The 23,051-nt window shown below is 43.3% G+C and overlaps 1 protein-coding gene across 1 annotated transcript in view; it reads right to left on the bottom strand.

The window, feature by feature from the left end:
- Positions 1-21,223, bottom strand: part of mnta (MAX network transcriptional repressor a) — a 28,412-nt gene extending 7,189 nt beyond the window's left edge. The window contains exons 1-4 of the mRNA XM_084443555.1: positions 21,021-21,223; positions 13,400-14,000; positions 12,975-13,016; positions 7,574-7,685 (exon numbers count right to left, since the gene is read on the bottom strand). Coding sequence (XP_084299681.1) covers positions 7,574-7,685; positions 12,975-13,016; positions 13,400-14,000; positions 21,021-21,093 — 828 coding nt within the window. The 5' untranslated portion in view covers positions 21,094-21,223. The remainder of the gene's footprint in view (positions 1-7,573; positions 7,686-12,974; positions 13,017-13,399; positions 14,001-21,020) is intronic.
- Positions 21,224-23,051: the final 1,828 nt, after the last annotated feature.

Here is a 23,051-nt window from a genome sequence, read left to right on the forward strand (position 1 = left end):
CTGAAGACCACCATCGTTTCCCTGGCAACCTATTTGGTGATGAGCATTTTGTCCCGATGCACCAGCTGTCATGTGTTTCAGGGTTGCCAGGTCTCACGCATCTGGCATGAGGCTCACACTTTTGCTTGCGCCTGATCTCGCGCTGAGATCGTAGTCTTTTGCCCCTTTCTGATGCTGAAACGTTAACGATCCGTCCACACTGTAATACCTCAGTCTAGACAGATAGTACAAAAAATGATTTTATAATGGTCTGTTTAGAGTCATTTCATTCAGCCAGGTTCTTAAGTGCATTGGAACACGACAGTGGTACGTGATGTTTTTCACGTCAGAGTGAACACATGCCTGCACGCTGCGCCCTTCCACTGAGACGACCGGCATCTCTTTCCGCCCCGCCTCCTGTGTAAGCTGCTAGTAAACGCACGTCTGCTGCCAAACCCAATCCTAACCCGACACACTGAAGTTAATAAAAGAGAATACTGGACCACACTCTATTCCCAAAGGGCCGACCATAAAGCTTTAGCCTCCTCTCTGGTCTACAGGCGTGATGCCTGCTCTACCGCTGCACACATGCAGCAACAACCGGAGCTCTCAGACAGCTGTGCGTGCCTGGGACTATGAGTCATACCCAGTCAGTCTGAGCGTGCGCGCGAGCCAGGGAGGGAACCGTGCTGCTCCACAAACACTGAAACCCACTGAACTCGCACCGCTACAATTCAGATGGCCAAGGACTGTCCTCCTACCACTGGGTACCATGGAGTCATAGCTGGATAGATAAGATAAGAAAGAGATAGATAGACTTATACTGTAGACGGATAGATAGACGTATAGATAGACATATAGACAGACAGACGCTTTATTTATCCGAGGGGAAATCGTTCTCTGAAAATGCCATGTACTGTACAATGCCTTCTATACTCAGAAAGAATAGTTAGCATACCGTTTTTTTTTTGTTATGCACAAACCACCAACCAAGTCCCTGCCCCCTCCACCCCAAAGGACAGACCAAACATCAAGATCTAGTGAGAGATTAGCCGGATGTACCCGAAGCACGCCAAGAGCAGATGGACCACTGACATTATCACTTGGACAACAAAATCACCGGCTCTTTTACATCACACCTCATGCTGACTGCCACCACCGAGCCACCACCACTGCAAGCAGTCCAAGCCGTGAACAGGCAAGGGGAAGGGGGAGGGACAAGGTTCCAATTAGCTTTTGTTTGCTCTGCACATGGCACATGACGACCCCCCCCCCCCCCCACTTCTCTTTTCTTGGCGGAATGACGGGGCCCCACCTCTCTCTCTCACACCCCAACGCCGTTTGTGTGTGAGAGAAAGTGGGGCAGGTCACTGAATAGGGCTTGCACCGTCTGTATGGTGTGAGGAAGGTAAACAAGGCACATGCAATGCGAGTGCTGAGCACATGGCTCCAGAGAGAGAGAGAGAGAGAGAGCGAGAGAGAGAGAGAGAGAGAGAGAACCAAGATAGGAGGGAGGGGAAGTGGGGGAGGAGGGAGAACAGGCTGCATGTGGATGTGGGGGAGGAGGAGGGAGAGGAGAGCAGGCTCCCTGACTCTATTTTTGCAGAACCGAGACAGCCTGCGCTAGGCTAGTAGAGTTAGCAGAGACAGACTAGTAGAGTTAGCAGAGACAGACTGCGCTAGGCTAGTAAAGCTAGCAGAGACAGACTGCGCTAGGCTAGTACTGTAGCAGAGACAGACTGTGCTAGGCAAGTAGTGTTAGCAGAGACAGACTGCGCTAGGCTAGTAGCGTTAGCGGCAGCCACGTTGCAAACATGCTACTCTGCGGAGCCAATTAGCCGAGAGGACAGAGATCTTGTGACAGGTCCGTTTTTGCTGCCTGGTAACCATAAACCCTCGTCTTCTCCATGTGCCCGCCGGGCTGTAATAGAAACGCTACATGGCTCCCGGCTTGAACAATAGACAGCTTTTAAAGGAAAGACCTATTTCTCTGAGTCTTCTGTGTGTGTGTGTGTGTGTGTGTGTGTGTGTTGGATGTGGGCTAACTAATAAAAATGGGATAAACTCAAAAATTAGGACACTTGTACGGTCATTATGTTCCAGACCTTGGTCACAAGGAACATGTGCTAACAAAAGCCACCTTATCAAATATTTTTCTATTTGATTATCAGTGTCCTTTGCTACAACAAGCGTGCCTTGAACTTTAAACATAATTCAGACAGCAACTGTGCCTTTTATTCTCTCACCTTTACTGTTGTCTATGGAGCAGCAATTGCCATCTGGGAAACTGACATTTTGTGCTCACCTGAAAACATCTCATCAAAAAGCTGTGACAGAGAGTACGTGATATAGGCACAGGCCAGATGGAACAATTTTCAAGCTTGTGGTAACTGCTTTGGTGAAGGAGGACAGTCATTTCTGTTAACAAGAAAGCAAATAAACAGTCTCTCATGTTCATGTCGTTCGAAGAAAAAAAAGTAATCATCTGATGTCCCATGTGTTCAGCTTTCAAAAATAATTTATCTAACGAAATATGAGCATGTCTGAAGGTGATACCTGAGGCCCATGTGTACTGATAAGGCTGACTTTCATTACCTTAAAAGACTGTATGTTCCAAGATGCCCTCATTTGGCACTTTCTCAGGATGCTACTTGGATGCCATTGGCCTACAGTAAATGGAAATCATCAGTCACCGCTAATTCTGTCTGCTGTTAAAGGAGTAGTAAAGGGAAAATGCATGTTTAGCCACCTACCACCGTTTAGGTCATACAATGGATGTGGGTGGATTTCAAAGACAAGAAGCTCACCGAGGGGGTAATTGGTGTCTGTTGGTGTTCTGACATCAAATTCGCCGCAAAGTATGAATCCTGTAGGGTTTTATTGATCATTTTATAAAATCCATTGACTTGTATTGAAGAGACCGTTATAGATGTGTAGATCAATCCGCAGAGGGGATTCAGGAAGCGGAACTACTTACGGTAGCTATTGTTATTGTTTATGATGCTAGGCTACCTAGTTTGCGGAAGTTTACACACGTATGTGCTGCAACTAAATAGTTCTATGCTAAATATTTAAAAAAGCCTTTCCAGATGAACTAGAATCTTACTTTATGGCGAATTATATGTCAGAAAGCCAACTAACACCTCGGTGAGTTTCTTGACTTTGAAATTGAGAGTTTAACATGTTTTTTGAATGATTTTTCAAGGTGCCCACCCACATCCATTATATGACCAGAACGGTGGTAGAGCAATTATCAGACTTTCTCAAGTGCTAGTTTTTTCAACGTTTTGATCTGAACCATTGTATATGTCATAAGTAACCTTAAAACAGGGCTAAACATGCATTTTCCCTTTACTACTCCTTTAAACACTTACAGATGGAATAAGATTTACAAAACCCATTGAGACAGTACATGCGTACTTCTCTGATGATGTGACACACCAAAACCCTCAATTCAAATACAAAACCTGTCCCAAATAAAGCAGCAGAAATGTTACAATCTCCGTGCCCTCGCTCATCGCTGACCAATCGGATGTGACCCACTTCAGTGCGGCCAACAATGGAGGGAAGAGCTGTTTTCCCCTTGCCTGAATGAATGTGAGAAGGTCAAAGCAATCACTAAAATTAATCTGCTCAAATGGGGGTGGGGGGTGTGGGTGGTGTGGGGGTTTAGGAAAGGCCTGCCTGTATTTGCATCAGACATTGCGCATACCAAAAACATTACACTCATTATTCTGTGGGACGGCCAACATGTAGCGGCATTATCCAGAGCAGAGATCACCAACACTGCAACACAGAGGACCACATTTCTAACAAGCAAGGGGGGAAAATAAAACAGGTTCTGCCAGATTCAAGTTCAAATGGAGAGAGCTGAGCGTTGTGTTTACGATGGCGTGTTCCCTCCCTCCAGTTGGCGGCTAAGCCTTCCGGACTGTGAGCTGTGGCCGAGTCGTAGCTGTTCCAGGAGCAGGTGGGAAGGGGGGGGGGGTGACGTCACACGTCTCAGGCTAGCCATGTGCTCAGTGCTCATGTGGCCCTGGGACTTCACAAAGAGGCAGGATGGAGGGAGGGAGCGAGCGAGGAGGAGGGGGAGGAGCAGGGAGGAGCCCGGCGCTCCAGTATTTACTTAACAACTCCAGACACAGCAGCGTGGAAAGGAGAAAGACTTTCAATTGGATTGAAACCTTTATTTACTCAATTGAGAGCAAGCTCTCCTTTTCAATGTCGCCCATATTCCTCATTTTCAATGTCACCCTGATTACTTGTGAAGGGCCAGCATAAAAACAGCCATTGCAGTAGAAAAAAAGACAAGGCTGTTCCTGAATAGATATAACCGAGCCAGTGGAAGCACATCTGCACACATGCTCAACCTGAAGAGTTCACATCCCAATTATGAGCGTTTAGACACCACTATAGTCTAGAGATAGACACAAACGTCTCCCAGCCTAATGATTTAAATTTCCTTCTTTCAGTACATCGCTGTCTGACTCAGTCGCTTCTTCGGAAGGAGGAAGATTAAAAGAGGGAAGTGGAACTGCTGGGAGAGGCTGGTGACTAAACCCAGTGACTCTTCAAACAGAGGCAGACGTGCTGATAGGAGCAGGGCTTGGCAGAAAGACCTGGCCCTGCTCAACGTGTGGATGGAGGGGCATGGCAGCATCACTCGCTGATGGACATCCGAGACGGGGAGAGATGGATCAAACGAAAAGTAATCCTCTCCCTAAATCTTCTTATTCAACCCTCCCCTGCTCGGATTGGTCACCCCGGACTGACTCCGCCCCTCCGAAGTGGAGGGAGAGGGGTGTGTAGACCGGGATGCATGTGCTTACAGCGCCCGTTCCAGGACGACAGGGAGCACACACTGTGCTTTCACCCCCCCGCCCCCCTGCGCTCTTCTGTCTAACCACCCGCTCTCCTGCCCCCCCCCCGCCACAACACGAGCACAATCAATAACAAGAAGCAAAAACACCACATGACACAGAAGGACTCACTACAAGCACCGCTCTGTGCTACAACTCTTGGTAGAGTGTATGCTCTCAGCTCAACCATCACAAAATACTATTCAAATCGGACTATGAAAAATAGATGAGTCTCAATGTATCACTGAGGGGAGCTGTACAGGCTAAAATGATTACGGAATGTTCACAGCTTCACAATTCAAATGTTTTGTTTCAGTGTCCAGACTTAACAGTAGTTAAATTATAAAAGGATATTTCCACATTTTACAAAACAGGCAAATATATAAAAAGAAAAAACACTTTTTGTACTCTCAACTAAAAATAGTTTGCATCCCCAAACAGAGGATCGTGTCAGTCTACAGTAGAGTGGAAAATGGCGGTGGTTGTCTGTTTGTTTCCCAGTATATGTGCTTTAAATACACCCCATTTTCTGGTTAGGTGCAGAAAATACTATGGAGGAAGAACAGCAATGGGAATTGTCGCAAATCGCTTGATTAATAGCTTGCCTAATGTGCATGTACAGTAGTAGCAATATAAAATGAAGAATGTAATTGCACAACAGCTGCTAACGTAGACAAGGTCAGCAATGCCTGTAATTCATTATCCATGTTAAATTAACCACTGGAAATCAAGGCTGATGTTTGTTTTCTCCCGGAAAAGGGTCACGTGATAGGGGCGTGACGAATCAGGGAAGGCCTCGTTGTGACTTCTAATCAGGAAGTGAATGTGGTGGGTGGGTCTGCGTCACGGTTTTCTAAAGTCCACCTTTCTGCCTGTCCAGACTCAAACACAAGCCCGGAGATTTCAAACTAAAATGCGGTCAGTCTGCATTAGTGTGGATGCTAGGCTTATAGAACGTAGCAAAAGTTATGCATTTTAAAACGAAAACATATTAGTGTGGAGGTAGCCTAACTCCATGTTGCCTAATCTCAGAGTAGGGAGGGGCGGAGGTTGTGTGACATGAGTTGTGCTGCCACACCACTGCCCTAGATTCCCCTGCTTCCATGCTGATAGCAGGTTAACCACCTCTGCCAACAACATCATCAAAATCCTCATTAGCGCTGGAGGTTACATTCAGGACACTACTCCCTGTGTGAGTGAACATATAACTCAGATATGACAACAGGACCTCCATTACCACACAGTGGAGTTAAATGAGGTCAGTGATAGACCTTTGTACAGTTGTCAAAACTCACAGTGCCTATCCACGTCGTAGTTATGAATCATTCAATTTGTCATAATTCAACCATTACATGCAATGTAATTGCATTCGGTCTCTAGGAAATGGATCAACTGGTAAGCGTTTCTTTTATCTTCGGTCCACTGATTTCCCTGGAGTTTAACAAACCTATTTACCAATTTAACAGATCCTCCCTTCAGCTACTCCAGCCAGGCTAGGACCCGAGAGCACCACCAAGGCGCCAGGCTAGGACCCGAGAGCACCACCAAGGCGCCAGGCTAGGACCCGAGAGCACCACCAAGGCACCAGGCTAGGACCCGAGAGCACCACCAAGGCCCCAGGCTAGGACCCGAAAGCACCACCAAGGCACCAGGCTAAGACCCGAGAGCACCACCAAGGCGCCAGGCTAGGACCCGAGAGCACCACCAAGGCTCCAGGCTAGGACCCGAGAGCACCACCAAGGCGCCAGGCTAGGACCCGAGAGCACCACCTCATAAAAAGCAAATCCATTCTTTTTTTAAACTGCATTATCACAACAATTCAGCTGTAGACCTGATCATCAACTAACACTCACATGCATGTGCTGACAGGACTAGCTGCTTTATATGGTAGAAACTAGGGATGCACCGATTGCACTTTTTTTTGTCCGATTCTGATTTTCATTTATTTATTTATTTTTTTAAGATTCCGATTTGGAACGATTCTTTCTATGAACTATAATTGACAGCCTACACATACATGTATTTTTACTTTAATGGGAAATTCATTTGCATCTTCATAATAAAACACCATTAAATAACTTACATTTTCTCCAAAACTGCAACACAGTTGTCAGCTGCCCCTTCCTGACCCTACCACTGTCCACTGACAATTCAGACACGGGATACTGTAGGTCCCCCTCAATATTACATGTGCATTTGTTTCACCCAATAAAAACATGAAGGAAGCAGGTAACTTGTTTTGAAAAGCCGCTTAAGACACAATAATGAAAGTGAAACTGCATGAATTTGCGAGGTAATGTTCCGAATCAGGCAGGTTACCTAGCGTTACCTACTCTAAACTACATCAAACAACAGTCTTAGTAGGCAACCAAGCTTTTGAGCATGTCATTTTCTCCATTCAGTCTCCTTGTGTGTATGTATGTGTGTGAGTGAGACGAGCACTGCGAGGGAGACGGTTTCTGCAGTTAATTAGCAAAAATGTTTCTTAGACATCTTGTTGCAGGTTAGAAATGTAACGTTCATATAGTCTAAAAAAATAATAATACAAAAATTTCCAATACTGAATCGGATATGAGACGGATCGGCCGGTCACTGATCTGGCCGATCAGCTGAAAATCGGCCAAATTCCGGTCCCCTGCTGATCCATCAGTGCACCCCTAGTAGAAACACATGAATACTGAATAGCTGAGAGTTAACCACTGACTTGGCCATTTAAGGGGGCAGTTGTAGCTTACCTGAATATATCTCAGCGCACTCCTCAGTACACTTAAGTTGGAGGTCTTCTTCTCATCCACATTGGGGATATTCTTCTTCAGCGTGTCAAAGCACTCTTTCAAATGCGCTCGTCTGAGAGGGACAGAAGTCACAGATAAACAACATTAGCGAAAGGAAGAAAAAAATATAAGAAGAATCTGACAATTGTGTTCATTTTGTGATTGTTTTATTAGTGATATTTTAACATCAGACATATGTGTTTTGACCAATGGTTTGTGACAAAGCTGGCAGGGGTAAGGCACTTATCTTGAACATAACCTGACAGTAAGAAAAAAAAAAGGCATTGGCGTAACCCATTCAATTTAGAAGCGGATCCGAATCACTGGGCCAATCCATGAATTAAAACAAAACTTGGCTGCCCATTCAGCTTAAAGGGGTATGTAAGTGCTCTCAATGGGCTACAATGGAAGTCTATGGAGCATATGTAAATGTTAAGATTACACCATCGATGTATTAATAGAACTGGATGCGGTGACTACGTTGACGCCTTGTTCTTGAGTGAAGCTTTTTGAAGGGTCCATCGACCCCTTTTCACATGCGCAGTTGTGCTTTTTTGTTTCACAGGCATGCGCAGTTGTGCTTTTTAACCACGTGATTTGTTGACCCGGCCGCGTCCACAAAGTTTACACATTCATGTGATGTTTAATGCGCGTTCACCGCTCTCCCCGCTGTATTGCGTGCCCCTGCGTTAGCATTGTTAAGTACCTGCCATCAAATCACGATTCTGTCAAATATATCATTTCGAAAAATTATTTCTTTATCCAGGCATCTTAGTTAACAGTTTCATTATAGCGGAGCAGGTTATATTTGCTCGTGTGTGGTATTTATTCTGTTCACAACAGAATATCACAACGCGATCGTACAGCCAGGCTACAGAGCTCCAGAAACCGTAGCCATAGCAGAGGAGCGGCCGGAGTGCAGGAACGCGGCTAATAGGGGAGTTTGTGGTGCTATTTTCCATTCGCCCTTGATGAATCCTAACACAAATCCATATCTATAACATATTCATTCTGATTCTTCTTCTTCTTAATATAATTATTATTATCATAACCGTACTCAGCGAATGGAAAATAGCACCACAAACTGAGCTATTAGCCCTGTGCTTGTACCCGCAACAGGAGCTCTCTGGGCCAGCCCCAATGTGATGCAGCTCGGCTTGGCATAGGGGGTTCTGGAGCTCTGTAGCCTGGCTGTACGATCGCAAAATTGTGAACAGAAGAAATACCACATACGAGCAAATATAACCTGCTCCGCTATAATGAAACTTAAAACTAAGATGCCTGGATAAAGAAATAATTTTTCGAAATGATATATTTGACAGAATCAGTATTTTATGCAAGCTAGTTCTTAATGCTCATTCAGACACACTAACAGAGCGGGGGAGAGCTGTGAATGCGCATTGGAAATCCACAGGAACGTGCAAACTGTTCGTGAATGCAGCGGGGTCTGAGAAAAGCACAACTGCGCATGTCAAAAGGGGTCGATTCGGCAAGATGGCGCTGATCAAAATGTTTCAGGAAGTAAATCGCTCATTGTTTCAGGAAGTAAATCGCCCATTGACTTCCATTGTAGCCCAGTGAGAGCCTGCAGAAAATCTGCAGCTAGCTCAATACTAGGACGATCAGTAAAATTATGGTCTCTGTTTCAGGTTCATGGTAGACGGACCACAAATAGGGCTAAATGTCCAAAAGAGCACACCCCTTTAACTTCATGTTCAGGTCTTCTGCTAGCTTTGCTGCACTACCAGATGGTGCAGAGGTAGAGCACAGGACTTCCAATACTGTAGTTGGCTGCTCCGGCATGGGTTCCAATCTTGACTGTGACATTCTTTTTATTCTTTTTTTTAGAACATTGGCTCTTCGTTAGAATGAGGAGTCAATTTAGCTTTAGATACATAAATATCAACTTTATTTATTTGCCGTTTTTGCAAACAATGGGCCTCATTCACGAACAAAGTTAAGAATTTCTTAGGAAGCATTTCTTCTTAAACTCCACTTGCACCGTTTCCAAGAAGATTCTTGCATTCACCAATGTTCTCACATGTGGGAACTAAGAACAGAATCTACGAACACGGAAAAGCAGTCTTAAGCAGGCTACAGACTATTCGTGCGAAATACATGTTCATTTAAAATGATTTGTGATTGCCTTAAAATCTACAGATGTATAACATTATAGGATTGGAATACTACATTTGTATCATTTATAATATTTTATAATAATAGTTTGCGTCGATGCACCCGGTTCAACTGTGTGCCCTTCTCTGGACACAACGTTCACTGAACGAATAGGCTAATATCATCCCTCTATCCCCCAATATTCCCTTCTATTTAGTGTGTCACAGCCAACTCGAACACGATCGTGCTTCAGGTATACATAATGGCTGCATAACAATCCATCCTTGTGTTGAACCAAAGGAACCAACAGTGACACGTCTGCGTAGTTGATTTTAATCATTTAGTCAGGACCAACTTCAGTCCTCTGGATGGCGGACAGTACTGCCAGGAACGTGCCATGCTCTCTAAAGGCGTTCTGAAAAGTTGGCCTACCTCCTGTGCACTTGTGCTATTAGTAGTTGTGAGTAAAGTGGTACTACAGTCGCTTTGGATAAAGCCAGTCCTGCTTGTGAACTTATTGGTATAATTTAAGCATAAAAGGGGAATGCTCCAGCCATGTAATGTAAACATAGATGGAAATGTATTTGTTGGTTACAGTAGGCTACATGGACCGCTGTGCTCATTGGAGAGCACGCTGCGCTCAGCACAAAGTTGGATGAATGGATGGACTTATGTTGGAATCATGGAAAATGTTGATTGCGCTCTAAAAACATGAAAGCATAAAGGTAAAAATGCAGCAACATGAAGTAGCCTAGATGAGATGGTGGTTTAAATGAATGGCAACACGTAGAGGAAAGTCCTCATACGAGCATAAATTGAGCTTGGTGATAAATGCTGATAATCTACCTGGCTGAGGTCATGGTTACAACCATTCATCTCTTACACATAAGCCTACACAATACTTGCACAATACTTAAGACGTTAAATCCATCCATCTATCAATCAAACTAGTGAATTCAGCCCAACACCTGCGGCATACCGGCAAAAATGTAATTCCAAAATAAGTAATTTATTTGTTTTGATGCATATTTTGCTTATCGAAATAATTATATAATTATTACATAATATAATGTCTTAAGTCAAAAATCAATCCTATCAGAAAAATATAGGCCCTATATATAGGCCCCCAAAGTTGCTTACAAACTTATTGTATTTTGTGTGTGACATCATTCTCACCAGGGCCCATTGTTGATCACTGCGTGTTAAGCTATTTCAGTAAGCCTATTTCTTGTCAGATGGCGCATGCATGTGTGGACACTGTATTCTGTAAAACTTAAAGAATAAAAGTACATTCAACATTCATTGGAGTGGTCCAGTTGGATAGGCTACCCTAATATAAATAAATTGAGGACCTGTATTTTCTGTGTTTGCTGGTAGCAAATGCCACAGAAAGACAGGGAGGAAAGGGTTAGCGATGATTTGATTGTTCAATGAATATCATATCATTCGGCCCTCGGTCGCGAAAAGCCTATTAGAAAACGACACACATTCTCTCCTACTCCACTAGGCTAGCTATCTGAAATAGCACTCTAAATGTCTTGCTTTTGAAACAGTAGGAAAATAAAAGCATCACAATGTAATAGTCTACATTTTAATAAATTCTATTTTAGCGAAATCGGAGCGAAATCGGAGCTTGGGATTTGGTGCCCGAGACAGCGTCACATCCCAGTTGAATGCGTTCCAGAAACAAAACGCAAAACCCTCACTTTCGCCCAATCTTTGTAGTTCTAGGCAAGTTAGCTATTGTTAGCAATACTGTTATTTTGCGCATTTGACTTAACAGACACCACGTCTTGACCTGACGTCAGTTACTGAGATAGATTCTTACTGATAGATATGTTCGTAATAATTAAATTACATCCAGATGGAGAAAAATGTGTTTGAGAACAAGGTAATAATAACAATACAACGTTATTTGTATAGCACCTTTCATACAGATAAATTCAGATCAAAGTGCTTTACAACAGAGCATTTAAATTAAAGAATATGAAATTTAATGATGCAATGATCAGGCTTATCTTCACTCGTAGACTATAGGAGAAATACTCTGTGAGCCCAGCCTGCTAAATCTGCTCAAAGACGCCACCTGGCGGTGGTGCATCACTAAAATGAAATAACACCCATGTCAAATACCGCCATGGTGAAATGCCATGGGATGGATAATTTCTAACTACTCCCAACTGTAGTATGTGTGAACCATATACATGGCCAATAAAATGGATCTTGAATCTTGAATATTACATTGTTTAAATATAGGCATAATGTATTTGCAATGTCTAAAGGAACAGTTTCTAAAAATAAAAAAAATCACCAGGATTTGAACAAACATCTCCAGTATTACAAGTCTGCAACTGCTTTGTGATTTTGGAGAAATTGGATTCATGGAAAACTTGGTATTAGGAGTTGGGTAGATAGTGTGGTGTCAAACAATGCACTTTCAATTCAAAATCATTTTCATAACTAGATGTTGAATATTATTCCATTTTGTATTTAATCATGTTTCATGTTCTTTCATACATGTTACAGTGATAGTGCTGTGTTTTTTATAGTTTAATAAATGTGTCAAGATCTATCTATTATTGATGTTTTATTGTACCCTACGCATACTAAATGCACTCTGATATCCCAGGGAGAAAGACAGCGGGAGAGACAGACCTTGCTGCTTTCTTATCTATCAATCACTGTCTGATTATTTCATCCACTCACACGTTCAACAACTGCACATGCTGACAGGTGTCAGTGTATCATTCATCTGCATCACTTCCTCCTATAACTTGCCCACACTGGCATCATACCCAGGTCCTCTGATTTAAGTTCACACATGACCACCTGTCATAAACACCACTACCAGTTACGCCACCAAAAAGCTACTATTCAATGGTGCTTCAGTCGGCAATGTTTAAACTGAGGAGTGAGTTTAACAATTTCAACTTGATTACACCAACAAAATGCATTCATGGGCAGAGGCTTGTGCTCTCAGAGCACAGTACTTCTCTGATGTTATGCTTTTAAATTCCAAATCAAATCATATGCCAATAAAAGTACCAAGTCATCCATATGGAAATATCTGAAGACCAGATTAATTGCAAGTGAAAGAATAATTTGCTATACGGACAGAGCAAGCAGCCCGTTTGTATAATAGTGGAAAAATGTGTACACCTGATCTCAGCATAACCCTATCTGCACGGTGCAAAAAGCTCAAACGTCCTTGTTTGAAAAGGTGACCATGGGAGAGAGATGCACCCACCTGTTTTTCTCAAGCTTGTTATGTACTTCTCTTGTGCCTGCCCTGAAAAAGCACAGATCGGAGCACATTAAAGAGTTGGTGTCCAGATGGGCATGAGAGCTAGACTCACAAAACAAGAATCAAAGTACTCCATCATCTCTGTTACTTCACCAAGGCACACACAGCTAAACGGTTCACTGTGTAATTGTCCAAGCAGGACCTAGCCATTACCGCGTAACTCAATCATGGCAAGAGTTTCTTCATGTTATTTTACCTGCTGTGCCTTACTACCCAACACAGGTTCACGATCAGTGCTACAAACTAAGCATAAGACCAGATTTGATAGTGTCTAAATAATGAAAAACCATCAGAGTGAATACCATCTATCCAGTGAAAAAGTCAACCAACCCATCCTCCACAACCACTACCGCAAACATGAGACTTACCCTCCAGGTCGTTTCCTGTCCAGGTTGCGGGCATCGTCGGGGGGGCTGCCCCGGCTGACCGGGCTGGTCTGCATAGGAGCCTGAGGGGCCGGGGGCCCGGGCTGGGGGAGTAAGACATGCTGAGGGGCCACAACGATGGAGCCTGGGTATGGCTGCACCAGGTGGGGGGGCTGCTGCAGTTTAGGGCTGCCCGCCTGAGAGACCAGCTGCGGGTGATGATGCAGCTGCTGCTTGTGGCTGCCGGGCAGTGGTGAAAGTAGGTGGTCGGTCTTCGCCCGAGGAGAGAGGGGCAGGGGGGCACACTGGTCCTGCGGGGAGTGGGGGTCCCTCCTGGGGGTGGCGAGGTGGGGCGTGGCTGGCGGGGACGCTCCCGCGGCAGGGGGCGGAGGCAGGCCCGTGTGGTTGGAGTTCACCACGGGGATGACGGTTATGGGCATCGGGGGGGGAGGCAGCGGGGGTGCGGGCGCCGGACGACGCTCCGAGCGCGGCTCTTCCACTCTGGTCACATGGTTCATCCGGATCGGCGAGGTATAGGTGACGTCGGCGCGCCTGTGATTGGCCAGTTGCTCGAGGCGCAGTTTCTCCCTCAACTCATTCTCCTCTGTAGAATAGCATACAGAGCAATTCAGCAATGATGGCAACTGGGAACTCATATTGTCAATTTGTACAAATTCCTTTGTGAACATCACCATGCGTAAAAGGGAATAGGGGACCAAAACAATTCACAGACCAGAAATGTAGAAAGAAAGAACAGTCTGTGACAGCCCAAACATACGGAATGACAACGAATAAGGCATCTCCATCACTTTGGCAGCAGAAACCTGTGGCATCTGACCTGACCTCCCACTTCTGGAAGAAGAATAACCTAGCGTATGACCCCTGACCTGACCTGACATCATTCTCTAACAACAGACACTGTGGAGAGCCAAGGCTGCAACAGATACCAGACACTATTGTGAGACATGGAGACAACCAGACGGTATTTGATGGGTCACTTCTAATCAATCTACTACAACTGAAGAGCAGAGAGGGAGGGGCCAGAGTGCGCTGAGATCAGGCGCCCGGTGTGCGTGTTCATGGGTTATGTTACCGTTGTAAAGTCAGATTGGAAATGTGATGCCAGTTGAGCCCCTCCTCTCCTTACTCCCTCTATAGGGCTATTCCAACACTGACATGGATAAGCCAGGCCTATGTGCAGAGACCTTATCCTACCTTCTGGATTTAAGCCCATGTTATATATAAAGCAGTTGCCTGCCACCAGTCAGAAGTATTACAACATCATTCACTAAGAGGTCCTAGATAAACAACACAAACAAATTCAAGGCTGTTCATTAACTTTTTAGAGTCACACCAACATATCAGCACACTGGAGCGCATGTGAAGTCTGAGCTGGGCCTACACAGAGAGTTGAGTTATTGTGGAATATCGGATAAGAGTCCATGGACTGGTGTAATCAAGGTCTTTGCGTGCTAAAGGAAAAGCAGGTTATTGGTTGCTGGTACACCTAATCCCAGTCATAGTACACTGTCATAATTATGTTGAAAAAAGTGCACTAGGTGTTGCAATTTCTCTTCCAGTAAGTCCACATACTAACTCCTTACGAGGGGCCCAATCACCGCTGTGTACTAAAGCAAAGGGCCAAACCACAGCTGTATAGCAAAGGTATCGGTGCCTCTAAATTCAAAGTCTGTCCTTTTGCACCAGATCATTTAGGGGCTTCTAACGCTGATGAGAATCATTTCAATCTGATAACCAACCTGTGAGCAAACCAAATGTTGTGATGGTACACTGTAGCCCGAGTCCAAAGCACAGAGACACATAACCTAAATATAGTAAGTACAGACCTCGCTCATCACTAAAAACTAGGCTGCACATCAAACAATGTGTAAAGACCAGAGGAACATGGAGCAGCCATTCTTCGTATTAAAGAGCTTTGACGATGAGAACAAGCCTCCAAGAGCATTTGAAACGATGGCTACCTGTAAAAAGGCATAAACCATTACAGCCTGGACAAGTCAGAGACAAAGGGTGGTGGTTCAATACTACGTGCATGTATTAGCAGGGAGAGGAGGGGGTGGGTGTCCTTGCATTGCCTCCTGCAACTGCTCAATGGTTAGGTTCTGGGGGAAGGGGGTGGCTAGTTGCTATGGCAGCAGTGATGTTAGAACGATCAAGATGCAAGGAACAGTCTTTTACATCAATAAGAGGTGGAGCCATGTGTGACAGTAGACCAGTCATGCCATTGTAACAATAGGGATCTTTACAGAATACCCAATCAAATCCAACAAATGATGCAAATCTCTCAAAAATAAAATCTGTTCAAAGCCACCTGTTTCTTGTATTTATATATCCAACCTCGCATAAGGTAACTGTTAAGAAAAAACATGTTTTAGCTGACTTTTCCAGAGAAAACTTAGACAATCTGCTAGCACATTGTTTACGAAAACTGGGGGACTGATTTCTGGAAGGTAGAGGGAGGACTGTTGCACCTAGTATTGTCCTTCTTAAAGTTGTTGGTGAAGGGTGCGGTGATCAAACGATAGAAATGTAGTAGTGGGGAAAGACTCGCACACCTCCAAATATGGCAAAGAAAAATCTTGGCGAGAGACTTAGGAATAAGTTGATGAAAGATTTAATGAATGCTCAGGTGCTAAAAAATATTCATTAAATCTTTCATCAACTTATTCCCAAGTCTCTCGCCAAGATTTTTCTTTGCCATATTTGGAGGTGTGCAAGTCTTTCCCCACTACTACATTTGGACTGATTTCTGGCACATGATTTGATGACATCATGATGTGCGCTCCAGTGTTGCCATGACTAAGAAAACTATACTGTACTCGGGAGAAGGCCAACTTGCACCTGTACTCGGGAGAAGGCCAACTTGCACCTGTACTCGGGAGAAGACCAACTTGCACCTGAATTCTTGAATTTGTCTAAGGCGCAAGATGGAACCTCGCCGGAGTGCAGTCTAGTTCTCAACAGTGACCACCCACTTTTGTTTTTTCTTTGGCTCAGGAAGTAAATTTCGCCTATATTCACTTCACTGATACTTCAGAAAATCCTTAGGCCTGTAGAAAGAGTTTTAAACCTGGAACAAAGCTGGACCGTATGGGTGTGAAATCAGCTGAAAGCATTTTAGAGTGTACGCTTTGAGGACGATACTACAGTCAATAAACAACTTTTCTAAAAATGTGTGCAAGGCGAGCTCAACGTGAAATCATGCAATGCAGAGAGGTAGTTGTTGATGGCCACTGGTGGCTGGTCGGAAATATACACGAAAGAGAAAAATAATTTGTGGATCCTCCCCGTTAACATGTGCTCCAAATTCTTATCAGGTCCAGGGAACCATGAGTGGAATTCATGTACCAGATATGAACGTAATAATGTTATTTGTGTGTCTGTGTCTGTGTGTGTGTGTGTGTATGCGTGGGTTGAGAGGGGAAGGAGGGGTATGACATGGAATCTGTAATGTAGTGTTTTTATGTTTAATGCATGTTTTCATCATATTGTATGAATGCAGGTTTTATTGCATCATTTTTATTGTATTGTCGTATGTATATGGGACTGGAGATGGAAAATAGCAAAAGCAATAATCTAGTACAATGCATCTTCTCTCTAAGGAGACTAATGTATTTGTATGTTGTCCCTGAAATAAACTTCTAAATTAAATTAAATTAGTTTTCAAGATATGGTGCAAACAATGTTCATCCAGTAGGGCTGTGCATCTTCACTGGTCTCATAATTTGATTTGGACGATTATCCTGTAAACGATTCGGTATCACGATGCATCATGATGCACAATTATGCGTTGCATCCTCAATTTTTTAGGGCTGGCCCAAGTAATTAGAGTATTCCACTATTCATTAGGTACATTGATATTCGGAGTTCAATTCAGTATTCGTAGTATTTGTTTTTTGTCCCGAATCCCGATACTCCAAAGCGATAAATCGTCGTCATAATGTTACACTGAGTGACTCACGAAAATGCTACTGAACAGAAGCGGATTTCATTCTCTGTTTTCTCTCTTAAAACACTGTCTGTGGGTCTCTAGTTAGGGCTGTTAAATTAAGGAGCATTTTCGCCTGTCTGTCCTCCTCTTTGGTGCTGTGGCTGCCACACACACGCAGCACTGGAACAGACGAGAGGCACAAGATAAAATGCTTCTTAAATTGACAGCCCTAAACTAGCCTAGCTACCAGTTTGCTTTTTTAGCTAGGATATATTATTTTTCCTTTGTAAACGCGACACAGGCACGTTGGTGGGGCGAGAGTTGGAGCAAGCAAAGCTGGACTAGGATAACGTAGCCTACGTTTGGAGTTTTGATTGATTTTGGTAGCCTACTATCAACCTCTAGTTTTTCGTGGCACAAAATAGATCTTTATAAAAAACAAACAAATTGAAAGTGGTTTTCAAGAGTTCATGGATGTAGCCAGAACGCGAAAATGAAACCTACTTTTCAGAACGCGAAGTGAAACCTAAACTTGGGCAAACTGACAGTCACAAGCCATGATAAAATAAACCCACAGAAGATTAAATCATGAACAAATACTCAGCTAGCAAAGCAATCTAACAAGCTTACAATTTATAAGTAGGAGGCGAAAGTTGCACAACAAGGGAATGACCGTCTGGCGCATTGCTCAGCTTGTCAACGGCACATACAGACTATGCAATGCTGCCACCTAGAGGTTGTGAACAAATAGTATTCAGTATTCGCTAGCTATGTTAATTGTTTCCATTGAAAGTGACATTTAAGCAATGTATCCAAGGTAGTAGGCTTAGTAATGGCCACACTTTTTCTTTCACCAGCCAATTATCTTAACATTAGCTAGATAACAATGGTTGAACACCGTTTCCCCGAGCAGTGATCAATATTGCTCTGTTGCCCCCAACATGATATGAGTCTCACAGAGCAAGTTACACTACATTGTGTATGACTCTTCTCACAAAGCAGGTTACACTACATTGTAAGGCTGTCTGAAAAAAACATTACTACATATTGCGCAAGAGACCAATTACCAGGCTTGATTCAAAGTGACTCTTGAATATGAAGGGTGATATAGTGAAATCCGATAAGATTGGTTGACAGTACATAAACAACTAGAGGTAAAGAGCAATTTACAAATACACACCACCATCTGGCACAACCGCTAGTGACTTAAAAGCAGTCCGGGTTCAAGGTTCACAAGCCTTTGAGTAGTTGTGCATTTTGCATTCTTCCTACAAACAAACATGAACCATCAAACCCAAGGACTGGACCTATTAGTCCTTGCTTACTTACTCCCAGTCCCATTGTCAAAAGCAAGGATCTTATCCTATACAAATAAGTAAGATGATACAAATGACAAAAAACTCCATAATCTGAGTGAGCCTGACAGTCTTTATAGGCTACCAGTAATCTCAGTGGCAAATCCCTACAGTTTATAAGCCTCCAACTGAAATGTAAATAAATTTCAGATAATGACAGCAGTGGCTTATTTTGTATTCTTGTTTCTCAATGGGTCAAGCGTAGCATTGTGAGTGCCACACCTAGATTTTTAAAGACACATATTTGAAAAAGAAAAATTTACTTATTCATTATTTTGAGTTTCACATAATGATAAAAATAATATTAATCGTAAAATATATATATATATATATACATAATAATCAGTCATTAAGAAAACAGACAAATGTGTATATATTATATACATTATAAGTAGGTTCTTAGACCAGTCTAAAAAGGACATTCCAAAGGTGGGGGGCAGCTGAGCAAAAGGCACGGTCTCCCATAGAGCTGAGCTCAGTCCTGGGAATAAGAGGAAGCAGGGTCTCTCATAGAGCCGAGCTCAGTCCTGGGAATAAGAAGAAGCAGGCTGTTCCCAGATCAAAAACTGCAGGAGTTTAGTGGAGTGAGGAGTTCTTAAAGGTGCATTACCATGGGTGCATTTGAAAGTTAGGAGAAGGGTTTTCAATTCAATCCTATAGGAGACAGGGGGCCAGTGTAAAGATGCCAGGATAGGAGTGATATAGGTATATTTCTGCACTCTCATTGGGATCGTGGCACCACTGTTCTGGATGTACTGGAGCTTTTGCAGGCTCTTGCCAGGGATCCCAATGAACAGTGCATTGCAGTAATCCAGTCTTGAGGAGACAAAGGCATGGACTAGATTATCAGAATCAGAACAGGTTAAGGTTGGACGGAGTTTGGAGATGTTTTTAAGTGATGTCTTGCAGAAACGTTTGATGTGGGTGTTAAAAGCCAGGGAGGGATCAAACTTGACCCCGAGGTTGGTAACTGAGGAGGAGAGAGTGATGGAGACCACCATGTGCTTGTGCAACAAGATGCGCTTTGTAAGGGGGGAAAAACACAAATCTACAGACTTCCCCTATATACTTGGTCAATGTTTTCACCACTTGTTCAAAAAGAATTCCTGTATATCGCATTGAAGTCTCGCTGGTGCAACAATACTATTTTAGTGTAATAACACATCCCATTAAGTCCTGTTCACTTTCACTACACGTAAAACCAACAAGCGCAGTCAGAATTATATAACTGCAGCACATAGCAGGGGAGAGACATTGCCCTACTTTTCTCCACAGTGACCTGCGCTGGGAGGGGGCCTCTCTCTAGTGTAGCAGAGTGCCTGGCATGCACGTGGGGAGAGGGGCGGGGCCTTTACACTCCGTTGCAGACATGGGGCGTAGCTCGCTTTGACACGTCACCAACACACCAACATTTTAAACTATCAAGCGATCAAAGCCTACAAATGTAGACTGTAATCAACACCACGAATGCATTACAATATATTATAGGCGAGTATTATACACATGACTGATCTCTGCAGAATTTTGCAAATCCTATTATGCGGGCTATTACAAATTCAGTTCCGAGTGGCACCGAAGCTGAGGGAAGCCTGAAAACTAGCGTCATATGATACCCCGGCTATGTCAGGTCATTATGTAAAACGGGTAAAGGCACTCCCGTCGCCACCGCCCTATACTGCAAGTATTTTGGTTTTGTAATGTTTAAGCAGGATATGCACTCACACATAAAGGCTTTAAAGGACACGCGGAGTGTTGTTTAAATGTTTCGTTTTTGGTTGAGAGATCAAGGTTGAAACAATGTTGCAAATAAACATGATACGGCGCGGGGGATTGCGGTAATTCCCAAGGCTGTCCTGTCATAGTCCAATGATTCACTTTCTGGAAACGAACGCGCAACTAAAAACTCTGCACAGTCGCACAAATAGGCTACAGTAACAGTTAGTACGCTAAATTATAACACGAATATCATTCAGCTATGGAATGTTTCAGAATATAGGTAGCAATAGCTTCCTCTCTGAAGAGTCACGACCCCCAACGCAAACAAAGGCAATAAATGTGCACATTCTGAATGGAATATCACATGTTAACTATTAGTTACTTAATTTTAACTATTAACTACTAAATACCCACATTTTCAATAGTAATGATGCCAAATATACGTGCCCATGAAGCAGAGGATCATCTCGTAGAATCAAGTAGGCTATAATCAATTTTACCCACCGATAAATAGGAGGTATAAATTACCAGAAATATTTCAGTTCCCAATTAAAAAATTCTATTGACGATACTCCCATAATTTATTGCAACCTTTACTTACCACGTGCTTTCTGTTGTTGCTGGGCTTGCAATTCCAAAAACCTGGCTGCTTCTAAAAGCGTTTCGATGCTCATTTCTTGCCCGTTGTGAGTACTCAATTTTACTAGAAAAAAAAAGAGATTATTGAAGTCTCTGCACTTTATTAGGGTTAGAATGCCAGTCTGGTTAAATGAAGAAAAGGGTAATCGGATACCCCTTCGTAGAAACTCTTCCACCTACGTATAAGAGTTGCAACAAGATGGCGCTGAGAGTAGTAGGAAACAAATCAGAGCCAAAAGCACCGTGTGTGACCGCCCACATATATATTCCCTCCCATACACTACAGTGAAAAAGCTAAATAGTGGAGTGCTATTTTGGAATGGACCGTCTGGTTCCAAGTCACCATACGACTATGCTATACTATTAACAAGCGCTTACTGTTGCACAGTTTTATAACTCGTTCCACAAACAAAACTCGGTTTTATTGCAGTATTTTAACTGTACAAGATGCTTTAATGTGATATCATGGATTTCCACACCACAGTTTGCTAGTAGCCATGCACTGCAGTAAATTTACATTTAATTAACATATGATAGTCTTACACCCAATGAGCACAAAGACAACAAGGTAAGGCACTAGCACACATGGGCAGGGAACTGTCCATACACATCACATGACTCCCGCTTCAACATCGATATCTTTTTATTCTGCCAGATAGGCTTGCAAGACAATACTGTCACTATTATGTTGCATACTCAAAAGTCTCCCTGTTGGTTTACTTAGGCTACTTGCACGCTGATGGATCGAATTATAAGCAGCCTGGGGCAAGCTGCTGAATGAAAGGAAATTTAAACTCCATTGGTTAGCTGGAAAAATAAAACTTTAAAGATCCATGTGGCATACCGACTCTGATGCAGGTCCTTCACAAAGGGCCTCGTGTTAATTTGCATTTGAAGAGGCCAGCATACTCCACATTACATGCTGACCTTGTGGTGACTTGGCTTGGAGAATTTCTGTCTTGAGCTTCAGTTGCAAGTTATAATATGAGAGCCCAAATTAATATTAACAGTTTTTCAAATGTTAATAAATGTCCTAAACCTTAGGAAATGTAGGCAATGTTGATCATTCACAAGTTTGTACATCACTCACTGACGTCACATACATCCCCAAAATGCTCAACTGACTGTAAATGTGCTATTTTGCGTTGAAAGTAGACGTCAGGACCCTTAAGGTAGGGTATGAGATTTCTTTCAGAAGCACTTTTTATATTTTTTCGCAATTCTCTTTACATCCCAACAGCAATCAATGAATAAAATAAAGAAAAGAAAGTCTATGGAAGTCGCAGGACTGTAATAAGCCCGTCCAATCATTTCACCGTACTAGGTTGAAATAATGGACGGATGGCCTACCTGTCTGTCAATCTACCTGCCTAGTGCCCCTTGTTTTCTCCCAGTTTGGAGGGAGGCCTGAAGGGAGTGGGGGATTTTTCGGTTGGATTTTCAAAATCTACTCTTGGTTTCACAATATTCAGTAGCCTATATCACCCAGCAACTCATGGTAGCTGCGTGATCTTAAATTAATGGATACAAACTGGGTGGACTAATGGTTACTAACCATACGCAAGCATATTTCACTGTGCAACACGCATTTCACCCTCATCAGTGTCCTCTGTTGGACTTTCCTTTCCTATGGCACCCTGGTAGTCCGCTAAACCAGCATTGCAACAGTAGGGGACTTTTGCTCTTTGTGGCAAACTCTCACCCACTGTTCAGTAAGTAACATTAGGCCCACAATGTACAATACTAACCGTGAGAGGTTCCCCTGCAAACTCTCATCTGCCACTCACAGCATTAACAAAGAGCACTCTGAAACACAAACACCTAATTGAATTAAGTAGGCCGTTTCAGTACATTCAGAGTGGTGTGATATACAGTCACACACTTTACTGTCCGTTCCTTATCTACTTACAGTAGCCTACGTCATTAGGGTATGATTTGGATCACTTATCCCCCTTACATGGGAGACATGTCATGACATGCAAGAATAATGTAT

The sequence above is a fragment of the Borostomias antarcticus genome, assembly GCF_949987555.1.
Source record: "Borostomias antarcticus genome assembly, chromosome: 1".
NCBI lineage: Eukaryota > Metazoa > Chordata > Actinopteri > Stomiiformes > Stomiidae > Borostomias > Borostomias antarcticus.